Consider the following 12,940-nt stretch of genomic DNA (forward strand, 5'->3'; position numbering starts at 1 on the left):
GATGAGGATTGGGAAAAATAAACGAGGTCAAGCAAGAAATTTTAAGAAAGGTTTTCCTCGTAAGTATGCTATATTTAAACATGGATGACTTGAAAGGAAGAGTGATTTTTGTATCTTAAAAGGCACAAGCATTAACATTTTTAATCACACTCAAATTATCAGGTTTTTTCAAGTACACATAAGTTATCTTGAAGTTGAGAGTAATATGATTTGCAATATAAAGCATCAGAGGTGTTTGTTTCATTGCATTTTAAATCTGAAAATGCACCTTTAGAAACTCTGTATCTCTTGAAGTCATATGCAAAACAATTTGCATTTAAAATTTTCTTGAGTACAAGTGTTTTGCTTTTAGATGATTTGTGTTCTACCAGTGGTTAAGAACTTCGCCCACTGTGTGTGTGTGTGTGTGTGTGTGTGTGTGTGTGTGTGTGTGTGTGGTTCTGGGTATTGTACCTCCGAGCTACACTCCTAGCCCCCCTAGTTTTTAGTCTTTTTATTTTTTGAAATGGTTTCACTGAATTGTGAAGGGCCTCACTAAGTAGCTCAGGCTGTCCACGAACTGTGATCCTCCTGTCTAAGCCTCCAGAATGCTGGGATTACAAGTGTGCACAACCACGCACATGCAAAGAGATCAAACGTTATGCAAGATGCCTTTCAGCTACTTCATCACAGAACCTACTTGAGAAATCGAAATATCTGTATGTTTCAATTAGTGATTTTTCTCGTACTTAATATTTTTCTGTGTACATTTACATTTGACTTAAGTTTTTGTTAATTAATGACAGCATTATTTCCTCATAAAATCATTTGATTTATCTTTGGGTAAATTTTTTTTTTTAAGAAAAGCTCACCTATTGAAGTAGGTGGAGTTCAGTCAAATAGGATCATTCATGTCAAAGGCATTTTACTCTACTTTAGATTTTACTTTTATCATCTGGGAATAAAATGAAAGTATTTTAAAATAAAAATGCATACTTTTAAAAATAACTCATTAGCATTATTCATCAACTTTTCTTATAATTATCTAGAACTATTAGTTACCACCTACAGTTTCAAATTGTAGCACTTTTCATTTTTCCAGAGCAACTTTTTTATTATTATTCTATAAAGATTCCATTTAGTAGGAGATTCCAGTGTAAGTTATCAGAGGGATGGAAAAAGACTTATTTGAATCTAAATTTGAAAAAGTTTGCTTTCTCTGAAGCAGATGAAGTTATCAGAGGACTCTTGAGGAGAGGTCACATACTAGGGAGTGAGGCCTTATCAACCTTCTGGTCATCATTTAAAGAAGAGCCCGGGTGTTGTTATCCTCTCTTTTGTTCTAATCTATATAGTCTGCTACACAAAGCTGAGCATAGTCGTAGCAAATAAATATCCTTTTATTTTACACAGGTATAAACAAATATAGTCAATGTTTTTCTTGACATTGCTTCTAATTGCAGTGGAATTAAAAGTAAAAAGGTTAAGGATGCCTTGCTACTTTTAAGATTAAAAAAATGTGAAAGACATATCTTACCTGAATGATTCTATTACCACTAAATTCTAACCATTATACATGTCCAGCAATAACTCTTGGTACTGAATACTCTAGGACCACCTTGGGGTGAGGGGATGTTAGTAACATGCAGCAGGAAGGAAGTAGACATACGGATTCCAGACTAAATGGTACCAGTTTTTCTCCCTATTTGAACACTAGTGTTTGGAGAGAAACAAGCAGGTTGGGCTTCTGGGGCTCTTTAGACTTAATTTTGCTTCGAAAATCCATTCTGAATGCCATTTTTAAAAAGAGAAACTGCCACAAAACAAAACAGGTTGACAAGTTAGAAATTATTGTACACTCCATTTGTAGAGAACAGAACATACCTTTAACCTGAAAAACTCGTTATTGGAAAAAAGGTGCTGTACCACTCTGCAGTTTATTGTATACAGTGCTTGTTGGAACTGATTTCATTTTGACAACGTTATATGGGATCTGTTGTGCTCTAATAAGCTCCAATACAGAATATGGTTGCATTTTTTAATTCTTTCATTAGCAAGTGAAGGAAAGGACACTTTTCTGTTATTTTTAATTGGATGGTATGATTTACAGCAGTAACATTTTTAAAAAAGACATCAAAAATATGTATCCAGAATATAAGATTCTTTGTAATTCTCCATCTTTATTTTGTGAATAATCTTTAGTTTTGATGCCTCTTAGCAAGAATTACTAAAATCGCCTTATACATAATGAGGGAATGAAAGCAACTTTTTAGCATAATTGTATTGGTGAATTATAATTACACAACACAGTGAGATTCAAAGTGATACGTTTATACATGTACAGAGCACTTGTATTTCCTTTTAGCTCCCACCCCCTCCCCACCTCTTACTTCTCTATTCATGTCAGTGAGATTGGTAGTGATACTTTCATATATGAACATAACACTATTTGCTTTGTTTTCTTTTTCAATAATCCTCTTCCCTCCTTTCTCCACCATCCCCCTTCACTATTCTCCTTGTTTTTCTACTTTATTTTCTAGGAATTAATGATGTAGATAGGTTTGTTACTGATTCATTTTATTTAAAATTATATATTATCTATCTATGGTTATCATTATCACCAGTAGTATTATTTGTAAAGTGCCTTAAACATTTAGCTAGGTATTCTGAGGAAATAAATAAATATAGTATGGAATACATTTTCTCAGTTATTTTACTGTCTTGTTAGCTCATTGAAAAAAATACATACAATGCATGTTAAGTTCCAAATGATTATTATAGGTTCTCAGATTTTAGCCACTGATTTCATAACAAGCTTTGTTGCTTATTATTTGGAGGTTTAAAGTGGAGTTTAAGCTGAGTATGGTGGCATACGCTTCTAAACCCAGTTCTTGGAAGACTCAAATGGAAAGATTGCAAGTTCCTGGGCTGCTTCAGCTACCTACCTAGTGAGCCCTGTGCAACTTAGTGAGACCCCGTTTAATTTAAAAAAAAAAAAAATAGGAGCCGGGTGTGGTGGCACTCTCGCTTGTAATCCCAGCGCTTGGGAGACTGAGACAGGAGGATGGCACAGGTTCGAAACCAGCCTCAGCTACTTAGTGAGGCTCTCAGCACCTTAGTGAGACAGTGAGACCCTGTTTCCAAAAAAAGTATAAAATAGGTCTGGGAGTATAGCTTGGAGGTACAAAGCACCTGGTTTCCACCCTCAGAACCACAATAAATAAATAAATAAATTAATTAATTAATTAAAAATAGGGCTGGGGGTGTGTAGATCAGAGGTAGAATACCCCTCAATTCAATCCCCAGTAGCACAAAAAAGTCAAGTTTATAAATTGATTATATAAATTAGTGTAAATTAGTATAGCATCAAACATGAATTTTGACTTGTGTTTTCCACCAAAAGAAGTAGAGAAATGTGGAGCTAGTGGGAGACACATAACTTTGAGGCTTCCTATAAGAGAGTGTTATCAACCTAAGCATCATGGCCACGGATGTATTGGTGGGATGGGGTGAGGGCAACTAGATAAAGCATGACGGCTATTCAAAGCAAAGGAAACTGGGCAGGACTTAATTGGGCAAGGAAAGTCTTCACAGAACAGGAAGGAATAAGGCTGAGACTTGAGGGTAACATTCTGCTAGATACATTAAAAGAGGAAGGTTGTTCTGAGATGGAGAAATAAGGAAGGATTGGTCAGAGTATGCTTGTCCCAAGCGAAAGGTATATTTTAAGAGAGAGATGAATGCATGTTGCTTTATAAGGCTAAGACTACAATTTATTCTGTGAAGTAAACATATAAACAAACACAAAGGAAATGTAATCAATAATAAGGATATATATGAGTGGCTGAAAAGCGCTTGCAAGTTCAAAGAAGGAAGATTCTGTCTCACTGCAGAATGGCAAAATGCCATAGACAAGACATTCACTCATCAACCCCAAGTTAATGAATTAACATGAAAGATATAATAATTGATATGAAGAGATAATAACTGATATGAAATGGGAGAAACAGACAGCATAAAGTAGAGAATGGACTCATGTGTTCAGAGGAATTCTAGTCTCTGTTATTACAGGAACTCTTTAGACTCTGGCTACCTGGAAACAGCAGTGACAGCAGTTCAGAGTTCTTCACACCAGAGTAGTGTGGGTTGAGCTGAAGAGAAGATAGAGTGTTGAAGTTCTCAAAAAAAGTTTAGCCATGGCACTTGGATAGGTTTTAGTTTCTTTGTTCAAATATTTTATTGATGGAGCTGAATTGTAATTCTGCAAGTGACTAGGTTTTAATAGTATTATCTACATTGCATTTATTTGCAACCGAACTTTCACTCCCTGAATAACTTTTTTCAGGCTACTTAGAATGTGTCTGTATTAATGTGCAATTGCTCAGCTGACTAGATTTAGGGGTTCTGTCTGACATTATTGAAATATTCATGAATTTTCACTTAACATTTGAAGAATGCTTTACATGTGTTACAAATGAAATAAAAAGTATAATTTATTATAATTCACACCTTATTTATAGGAGAAATTAGAAACAAATATTTTCATCCTTTAGAAGCTTTTCTGTTTCCTATCAAAAATGCTAACATTTGTCTTTTAAAGGAAAGCTCTGCATTTACTATAATATATATGCCACATATATAGACATATATATATATACACTTTTCTATGACGCATATAGCATGTATATTTATAGAGATCAATAATTGATTAGCTAAATATAAATATATACATTTAATATAAAACATTATGCATATGCATTAATATATAGTAAATATATTATCAATACAGTATGCATATTTTTAATTTTTGTAAATGAATTATAGAACTCTGAATTTATTTAATATTCTATCTAATATTGTTAAGTAATTTTAGTAAGTTATATACATTTTAGTATATAGTGATATATTATTTAGTAAATAGTGAAATTTGGTCTTTTAGTGGAAAAAAGTAAAGCATATCACCATTATTTTAGAGAATTGGTGTGCCATATTTCTTTCAATTCTGATTGACATATTTAAAAGTTTGAAAACTATTTTTGGCATTCAAGCAAATTTATTAGTAATGAATTTTTTTTTTATTCTGGTTGTGATTAACTTCATTGAATTTGTCTTGTTCGTATACAAATTGTATCTAAAGAACTTATGTGGCCGGGCATGGTGGCGCACGCTTGTAAATCCTGCGCTTGGGAGGCAGAGACAAGAAGATCGAGCAGGTTTGAAGCCAGCCATGCGCGCTGGTTTAGGAGACCCTGTTTCCAAATAAATATGTAAAAATAGGTCTGGGAGTGTAGCCCGTAAGTAGAAGGGCTTCCAGGAAGCCCAGTACCACCAAAAAAATAAAATAAATAAAAAAATAAAGAACGTATGTGTAATAACTAATTTCTCTGATTAGATCTGGACAAAATCTAAATACTTTCATATAGGTCACTTTTCCAAATACGATTTAATTTAATAAATATTTTATTAATTACCAATTTCTTATTTTTTGTCTTGCCATTGAAAAGAATATATAATACAGTTAATTTGTTCTGTAAATTCCAAGGCTAAACTTCTATTACTAACCGTTTTAAAAATTTAGGTCAATCTATTAATAGTTTATTAAATTAATATCTTTTAAAAAATAAAAATAATAGAGCATATATTTTGTATTTTGGGAATTAGAGATGAGATATCATTTTAAGTTATTGAGATTTAAATAGTTATTTTAAAATATTTTAAAGCTTATAAATTATGTTATCACATTCCTTCAATTTTTCTGTATTTTTATTTATTGTGTTCATGTTATATCCTTGATTTATATCTCATTGTTCATGTTCAAATATCCTTTGATTAATTATAGGATACTAACATGTATTATTATATAAATATTAAAATCTCAATTGATTTTATATTAAAAATTACAGTATTATTATATAAGTAGATTTTCTTATTCTATGAATATATTTAATTGATATTAAACTAGAATTTAGTATTTTATTTGTGTGTATCTGTATAATTTTTTTTTTTTTGTGTGTGTGTGTGTGTGTGTGTGTGTGTGTTACTGGGGACTAAACACAGGGGCATTCCACCTACAAGCTAAATCCACAACCCTACTTTTTATCTTTTATTTTGAAACAAGCTCTCACTAAGTTGCAGAGGCCCTCATTAAGTAGCTGAGGCTGGCCATGAACCTGTGATCCCCATGTCTCAGCATCCTAAGTACTGGGATTATAAATTTGTGCCACCATGCCCGGCTCAGAATTTTCTTGTATATGTTTATCTGAATTAATATATTTTTAATTCTTAATTTTTTAAAGATATGTCTAAAATTTAAAATGGCATGTATTTTCTATACTGTTTTAAATTTGATAGAATATTTCTTGAATTAATAGCATAATGTTTTAAAAATGTATATCGGCCTAGAAAACTGAAAAGTGAAGCAAACAACTAGTATTATGTTTCCTAGTCAATAATTTTTTATGAAATTATATCAATATCAAATTATTATTCCAAAGCACAACCTATAATAAGGCCAAATATTGCCACTCATTTGTATAAGTGAAAATCAGAAAAATAATGAGTGTTTACTGTTAGGAAGATAGTTTAACTAGACTTTGTTAATTTCTGCTGTGATTAGACTATTGACCATCTAAAGACGGATGTGGCGGCACACAGTTGTAATCATAGCATTTGTGAAGCTGACACGAGAGGATCATGGTTCTCAGACAGCCTTAGCTACTACTTAGTGAGGCTATTTGCAACTCAATACGACCCTGTTTCAAAATAATAAATTAAAAAAATAGGGTTGGGGGTGTAGCTTGGAGGTAGAATGCCCCTGGGTTCCATCCCCATTACCGAAAAAAAAAAAAAAAGAATATTGACCATCTAAACATACATTGTCTGATGATGGAAGTGAAGCAACCTGACAATTATTATTTTTTATTATCTATTTTATTATTATTATTATTATTATTATTATTTATTTTTTTATTGGTGCACTGTATTCATACATCATAGTGGGATACAAACTTTTGTAGACATACATGCACACATCACCCAGTCAGCCCCCACCCGATTATTCTTTTACATCTCACATTAAATAACACATTTTTCTGTAGTACACTCCAGTATATAAATGTATATGGAATTCATTCATCTGTTGATGGAGACCTAGGTTGGATAGATAGATAGACAGATAGATAGATAGATAGATAGATAGATAGATAGATAGAGATATATAGAGATATATAGATATATATAGATAGATAGAGATAGAGATAGAGATTTATATATTATTATTATTATTATTATTTTGATGGTACTGGGGTTCCTGGAAACTCTTCTACATCCAGGCTACACTCCCAGACCTATTTTTATACTTTTTAAATTTGGAAACAGGGTCTCTTAAGCCAGCACCGCTGGATTCAAACCTGCAAGATCCTCCTGTATCTGCCTCCCGAGCATGGGGATTACAAGCTTGCACCACCATGCCGGGCTGGTTCCATATTTTGACTATTGCAAATTGTGCTACCATGAACATGGGTATGCATATGTTATTATAGTTCTCGGATTTCAACCCCTTTGGAAATATACTCAAGAGGAATATAGCCCAATGATATGGTCGATCCATTCTGTTTTCTAAGGAATCTCCACACTGATCTCCATAGCAGCTGAACTAATTTCCACTCCCACTAACAGTGTAAAAGAGTTCCTCTTTCCCCACATCCTCGCCAGCATTTGTTATTTGACTTCTTTATGCTTTCCTCTCTGATTGGGGTTAGATAGAATCTCAGTGTAGTTTTGATTTGCATCTCCTTGATGGCTAATGATGTTGAACATTTTTTCATCTATCTATTGGCCACCTGTATCTCTTCTTTTGTGAAGTGTCTGTTCAATTCAGTCACCCATTTCTTAATTGGGTTTTTGTTTTAGTAGTGTAGAGTCTTTTGAGCCCTCTATTAGAGTGGTAGCTGGTAAAGATCTCCTATTCTGTAGGCTTTCTCTTTAGATTCTTGATAAATGGATTGCAAAATTATAGGAAATACACACAATGGAATTCTATTCAGCAATAAAGGAAAAAAATCATGTCATATGCAAGAAGATGGAAAAACCTGGAGAAATTATGTTAAATGAGATTTGCCAAGCACAGAAAGAGAAGGGACATATGTTTTCTCTAATATGCTCAAACTAGGGAGTATCAGGGATACCAGAGGGGCTCCTGATAATGGAGGGAAACCTCAGCAAAGCTAGAAGTAAGGGCTAGGGGACAAGAAGGCTGAGGTTAATGTAAAAGCTACATTCAAATATAGGTATACATGTGAATATAACATTGCTAACCAGGACACTCAGTATTGGGAGGGAGGGAGAAGGGGAAGTGGGGGAGCACTGAGTACTGTGAGAATATACGCCACTGTCAACATGATCCACATTATGATGTGAGACTATAGTGCACCAATAAAATAAAATTTAAAAATGTATATGGGAATTTTATAACCTAAGAAAACTATCTCAAAGTTTTAGAAGTGGGAATAATCAGATTGTAAATTTTTGTTATAGGAACTTTCTAGTGAGTTCTTTTTCCCCTTCATTCTTTCTCTGTTAAGTCTTAAAGTAGGTGAAAAGAAAGAGAGTTCATATGGAAATATGGCAAAAATCAGCCTAATGGCTTAATTCAGACTTGCTTTCAGTGTTTTCAAAGTAGCAAAAAATGTTGAAAATGTGAACAAATGTTTTTTACTCTTTTTATTTAGTATGTGATATTGAAGTAAGAAATAGATTATGGTATTAAACATTTATCCTTCAGAAAATAATAATTCGTTTTATGTAAAAGACAAAGAGAGACTTTTTTTGAAATAAAAGAAATCATTTAGTTCTATATTAAGGAGCTGATCCTAACAACGCATGGACATTTTTAGGTTGGCTAAAAATGATCATATGTATATAATGCTATAACAAATTTATTTAATTAATATTTATTCAACTTGTATTGGTGGTTCAATAAGCTAGTCAGTGCTCTTCCTCCCCAAGGACTAATTTTCAAGTGGGGCAAAACCAGAATAAAATCAGAACTGAAAAAGTATAAGTGGAAGACATAAGTATACAATTTTTATGATCTTTCAGAGAATTCCAACTAATCTTACATTGTTTAATTTTAATTGATGCTAATCAATCACCTCAAGTAAATATTTAGGTCATTTCAGCTTTAACTGTTTTACAGTGGAACTGAAATAATCAGCTAGGCATGGATGAATGAAAAGAAAGAGCAGATTTGAAGAATACGAATCTCTCTTAATTCCTGGAGAAATTTAAAAAATGTTCTAAAGGTTTCAAAACATGGGAAAAATAAAGCTTGTGGCATGTAAGAGCAGCTGAGAAAGATTTCTTTTTGACAGGTCATTTTATTGACCCAGTTATCCCATCAGCCAAGGTGGTTTCTAAGAACTGCTTTCAGCCAATTTGTTAAAGCCACACAGGAAGTCAAGCAGGAAGGGTAGAAGAGGATGCTGAGGAGATAAGCAGGAACCGACTGGGGACTGTCTGCCAATAGTAATCTGTAATGTTATCTCAGTATCTGGAGATTTTTTTTTTTAAGATTCTGCGAAGTTATCTTAAAGTAGATAAACAATTATTACAAATGTCTACAAATTTTTCAGTTTTTTAAAATATTAGCCCAAGGAAGTGAATCTATGTTTAGTGCATTTTGGCACTTGAAAGAACATAAGGAGATTGTTTGCTTTATTATACAAGAATGCTGGTTAGCCAGGTATGGTGGTGCATGCTTGTAATCACAGTACTTGGGAGGTTGAAACTAAAGGATCAGGGTTCGTGGCCAGCATCAGCTACTTAGTGAGGCCCTTTGCAACTCAGTGAGACTCTGTTTCAAAATAAAGAATAAAAATAGGGCTCAGGCTAGAGCTCGAAAGTAGAATGTCCCTGGGTTCCAACTCCGGTACTGCATTAAAAAAAAAAAAAAAGAATGCTGGTAAAACTTGAAAACTTGTAGACATTAAAACAATTCACAATTATAATTCTCGTTGATACGTAGTAAGGAAAGAAATTCAAAAATATTTGGCTTTGGCTAAACTAAAATAAACAAATGAACAAAACATTATTTGTGTCCCTGCTCATAAGAATCAAATGACAAAGTTGAAAAATCTACCTTTCTTACTAAATAAGATCCAAAGTGAAAGGTTTAGGGTGGTGGGTATGGGGAGGAGATGGGAGACAACAGCAGTACAGACTTCATTGGGATAAAACCTGCATAGAAGGTCTCCAGGAAAGGCTGAGGCCTTTGTCCACTTATAGTCTAGAATCTTATATAGATTGTCTAAGGGGAGCACCTATGGGGCGGGTGGGTGGTAGTTAATCATTGCTAGGGGAGCTGTTAAGGGGACTTAATTGGGTTGTTACAGATCCTTTAAGCAGGACAGTAGAAATTTTCTGTAAGCAAAGGGACAGCATAAACAAGGGGCTAGTCAGGCACATCTTAGAGACAAAAAAACAGGGACATTTAGATAAGAAGGGGAATGAGTCTATTTGCAGCAAAGAGGCCTACAAAGTGGCGCATCTTCACAAAATGGGGTCACTTTTATGTGAGAGACACTAATATATTGGTATATTTAGTGTAGCCTATTGCCTGAGAGCAAATAACCTAATATCTAATTATCTATGACAAGTTTGGTAAATATTAGAATCTTTACATGCAGTTTTAAGTGACTAATATTATTCTTATATTTGATGGGCTCAGAAGATATTGGCCTTTGTAATTTAAAAAAAACATATATTTTGAGATTTCAATAAGTGAATGATTTTACTAATGAAAAATGTATCATTTTCTATTTTTGATATGCATAAAAGTTAAAATGACACGACTTAAAAAATTAGAATCTGTTTTTAGTTACCTCCAGTCTACCTAAAACATTTTAAAAAGCTTACTAAAAAATAAAAATGCAAAAAATTAGCAAATAAGAAATATATGTGCACATGTCCATAATATTTATTCACTTTCATTTATAATGTTGTTAACGTCAATTCTACTTTATGAGCATGGTAAATCGCACTCCAGGCAATACTCATTTTCCCTAGTGATTAATGTAAGCACCATTGAGTTTTCAGGGGTTGTTTTCTTAATTCAACTGGCCAGGAAGCATTTTCCCTGTTGAAAAACAGGTGTAAACATCAATACTCAAGATAAGAGAGTGATCTCACGCTGTTTTCTGGTGTCTCCAGTGTAGAGAATTCAGCAGGTAGAGTCTGCAGATTGAGTAGGGCTATTTATCAGAAGTAAAGAACTAGAAAATGTGTGGTGTGACTCAAAGACTTTTATGGAGAGAATGACAGGCAACCTTTTAAGAGCAAAATCATCTGTCAAACATTTTGAATATTTAGGGGTGTGTGACAAACATGTGAAATCAAACCCCAGCACAGTAATTACAGGTAATTTGGGAACTGTTTCTAATTTCCTTACTGTGAAAATTATATGCCTACCCACTTGAGGCAAGATTTGGCTCTCTGAGGATCTTATTGAGGTTTTCATAGCTTAATGCCATCTGTATTGTTCCCACGGTCTCTTTGCTACTCTTCGTATTTTGAGCTTTTTTGAATGGAAGCATAGAAGATTTAGGTTTTAAACACTTAAGTGTTTCATTCCGTCTACTCTGTTTTCTCTCTATTTGAATCAATATTTGAAGGTTTGGCAAGTTGACTAATCGATGGGTTGGGATTGATTGTTATAGTCTATGTTCGGTAACTTCCTGTTGGTATGCCATATTAAAATAAGTCATAAACCTTTCAGAATATTGGGCTCCATGCTAGTTAACTCAATACTTGTTAAAGACTCCAGGTACTGCAAAATGTTTAGAAGGCGTTGCCAGCTAATCATGGTAAGAATTGCAAGATGCTAAACTGTATATTAACAAACATCATTTGTGAAAACAGGAGAAGCAAAATAACAATAATAACAATGAGCTTCTTTGGTTTGTTTGTTTCTAAGTATTGCTTTCATCCTGTTTTCTATCATTGTTTTTCTAAAAGAAAAAATCAAAAAGCATTTAACATGCATATGCACATTCATTTTTAACATTTCTTAATCGTATATGGTGGTGTTTGTGTGTATTTGTGTTGTTTCTTTGTTTTTTTTCTTTGACAAGGCATGTCAATTTTTATTCTCTTTGTTTTACCTATATGTATTTTACTTTTGCATGTCAAACTTTTCAAATGACTCAGTGAACAAAAGAATTCTTGTCATTTTAAATTTCACTCCACAATTCACAGATAATCGGATTACTCATAAACATGGCTCCAGCTTTTGTTTTGTGGTGGAGCATGAAAAAATAAGTGAAATTAAATGACAAAAATTGTGTGGTCCAGTCAGTATTGTACTTGATATTTTGTTTAAGTTGTGAAATTTAAACCTAAGTAAGATGTGCGTATTTGTAATTTGAATCATTTGTGTTTCTCTTCTGTTTTGCATGATATGATTTTGTTTTGTATTTTGTTTTTTTTCCACTCACCAGATGTTCCCACTACTTTGCTTCCCACTACTATCATCCCCTCCCTTACCACTGCAACAGTCACAACCACTGTAGCCATAACCACCTGCACAACCACCTCTGCAACCACCAGCAGCGTGAGAGGTACAGTATGCTTCTTTGTTATGGCCTGGAAGACACAATAACTGGAACAGTAAAGAGGCTTATGAAAAGGGTAGATTAATGGAGATCCTATTTTACTTAATTATAAGAAGTAATTTTCACCTGAGTTACTATCAAATAGGATTATCGAAGCTGAGTATGAGACTACACATTATATAATTTTTAGCATCATGAGTACTATCAAAGTATCCCAGAATATACTTTCAAAATATATGAGGACCTACAGTGTTGAACAAATTGTAAATGTAAATGCACCTCATTCTTGCCTTGAAATCTAAAGAAATAGATGTTCAAGGATGTAGATAGAGCTTATGGTTTTGAAGATAATA

General features: G+C 33.4%; 1 protein-coding gene across 7 annotated transcripts in view; it reads left to right on the top strand.

Annotated features, from left to right (window-relative positions):
- CADM2 (cell adhesion molecule 2) overlaps positions 1-12,940 on the top strand; it is a gene marked incomplete at both ends in the record, with an annotated part of 1,088,291 nt that overhangs the window by 1,004,242 nt on the left and 71,109 nt on the right. For 2 of the 7 annotated variants that reach the window (XM_080696702.1, XM_080696703.1), the window contains one exon: positions 12,474-12,593. The exons of the other annotated variants lie outside the window; for them this stretch is intronic. In XM_080696702.1, coding sequence (XP_080552828.1) covers positions 12,474-12,593 — 120 coding nt within the window. The remainder of the gene's footprint in view (positions 1-12,473; positions 12,594-12,940) is intronic. 7 annotated transcript variants of the gene reach the window in all.

This window comes from Muscardinus avellanarius (genome assembly GCF_963383645.1).
Source record: "Muscardinus avellanarius genome assembly, chromosome: 5".
In the NCBI taxonomy this organism is placed as follows: domain Eukaryota; kingdom Metazoa; phylum Chordata; class Mammalia; order Rodentia; family Gliridae; genus Muscardinus; species Muscardinus avellanarius.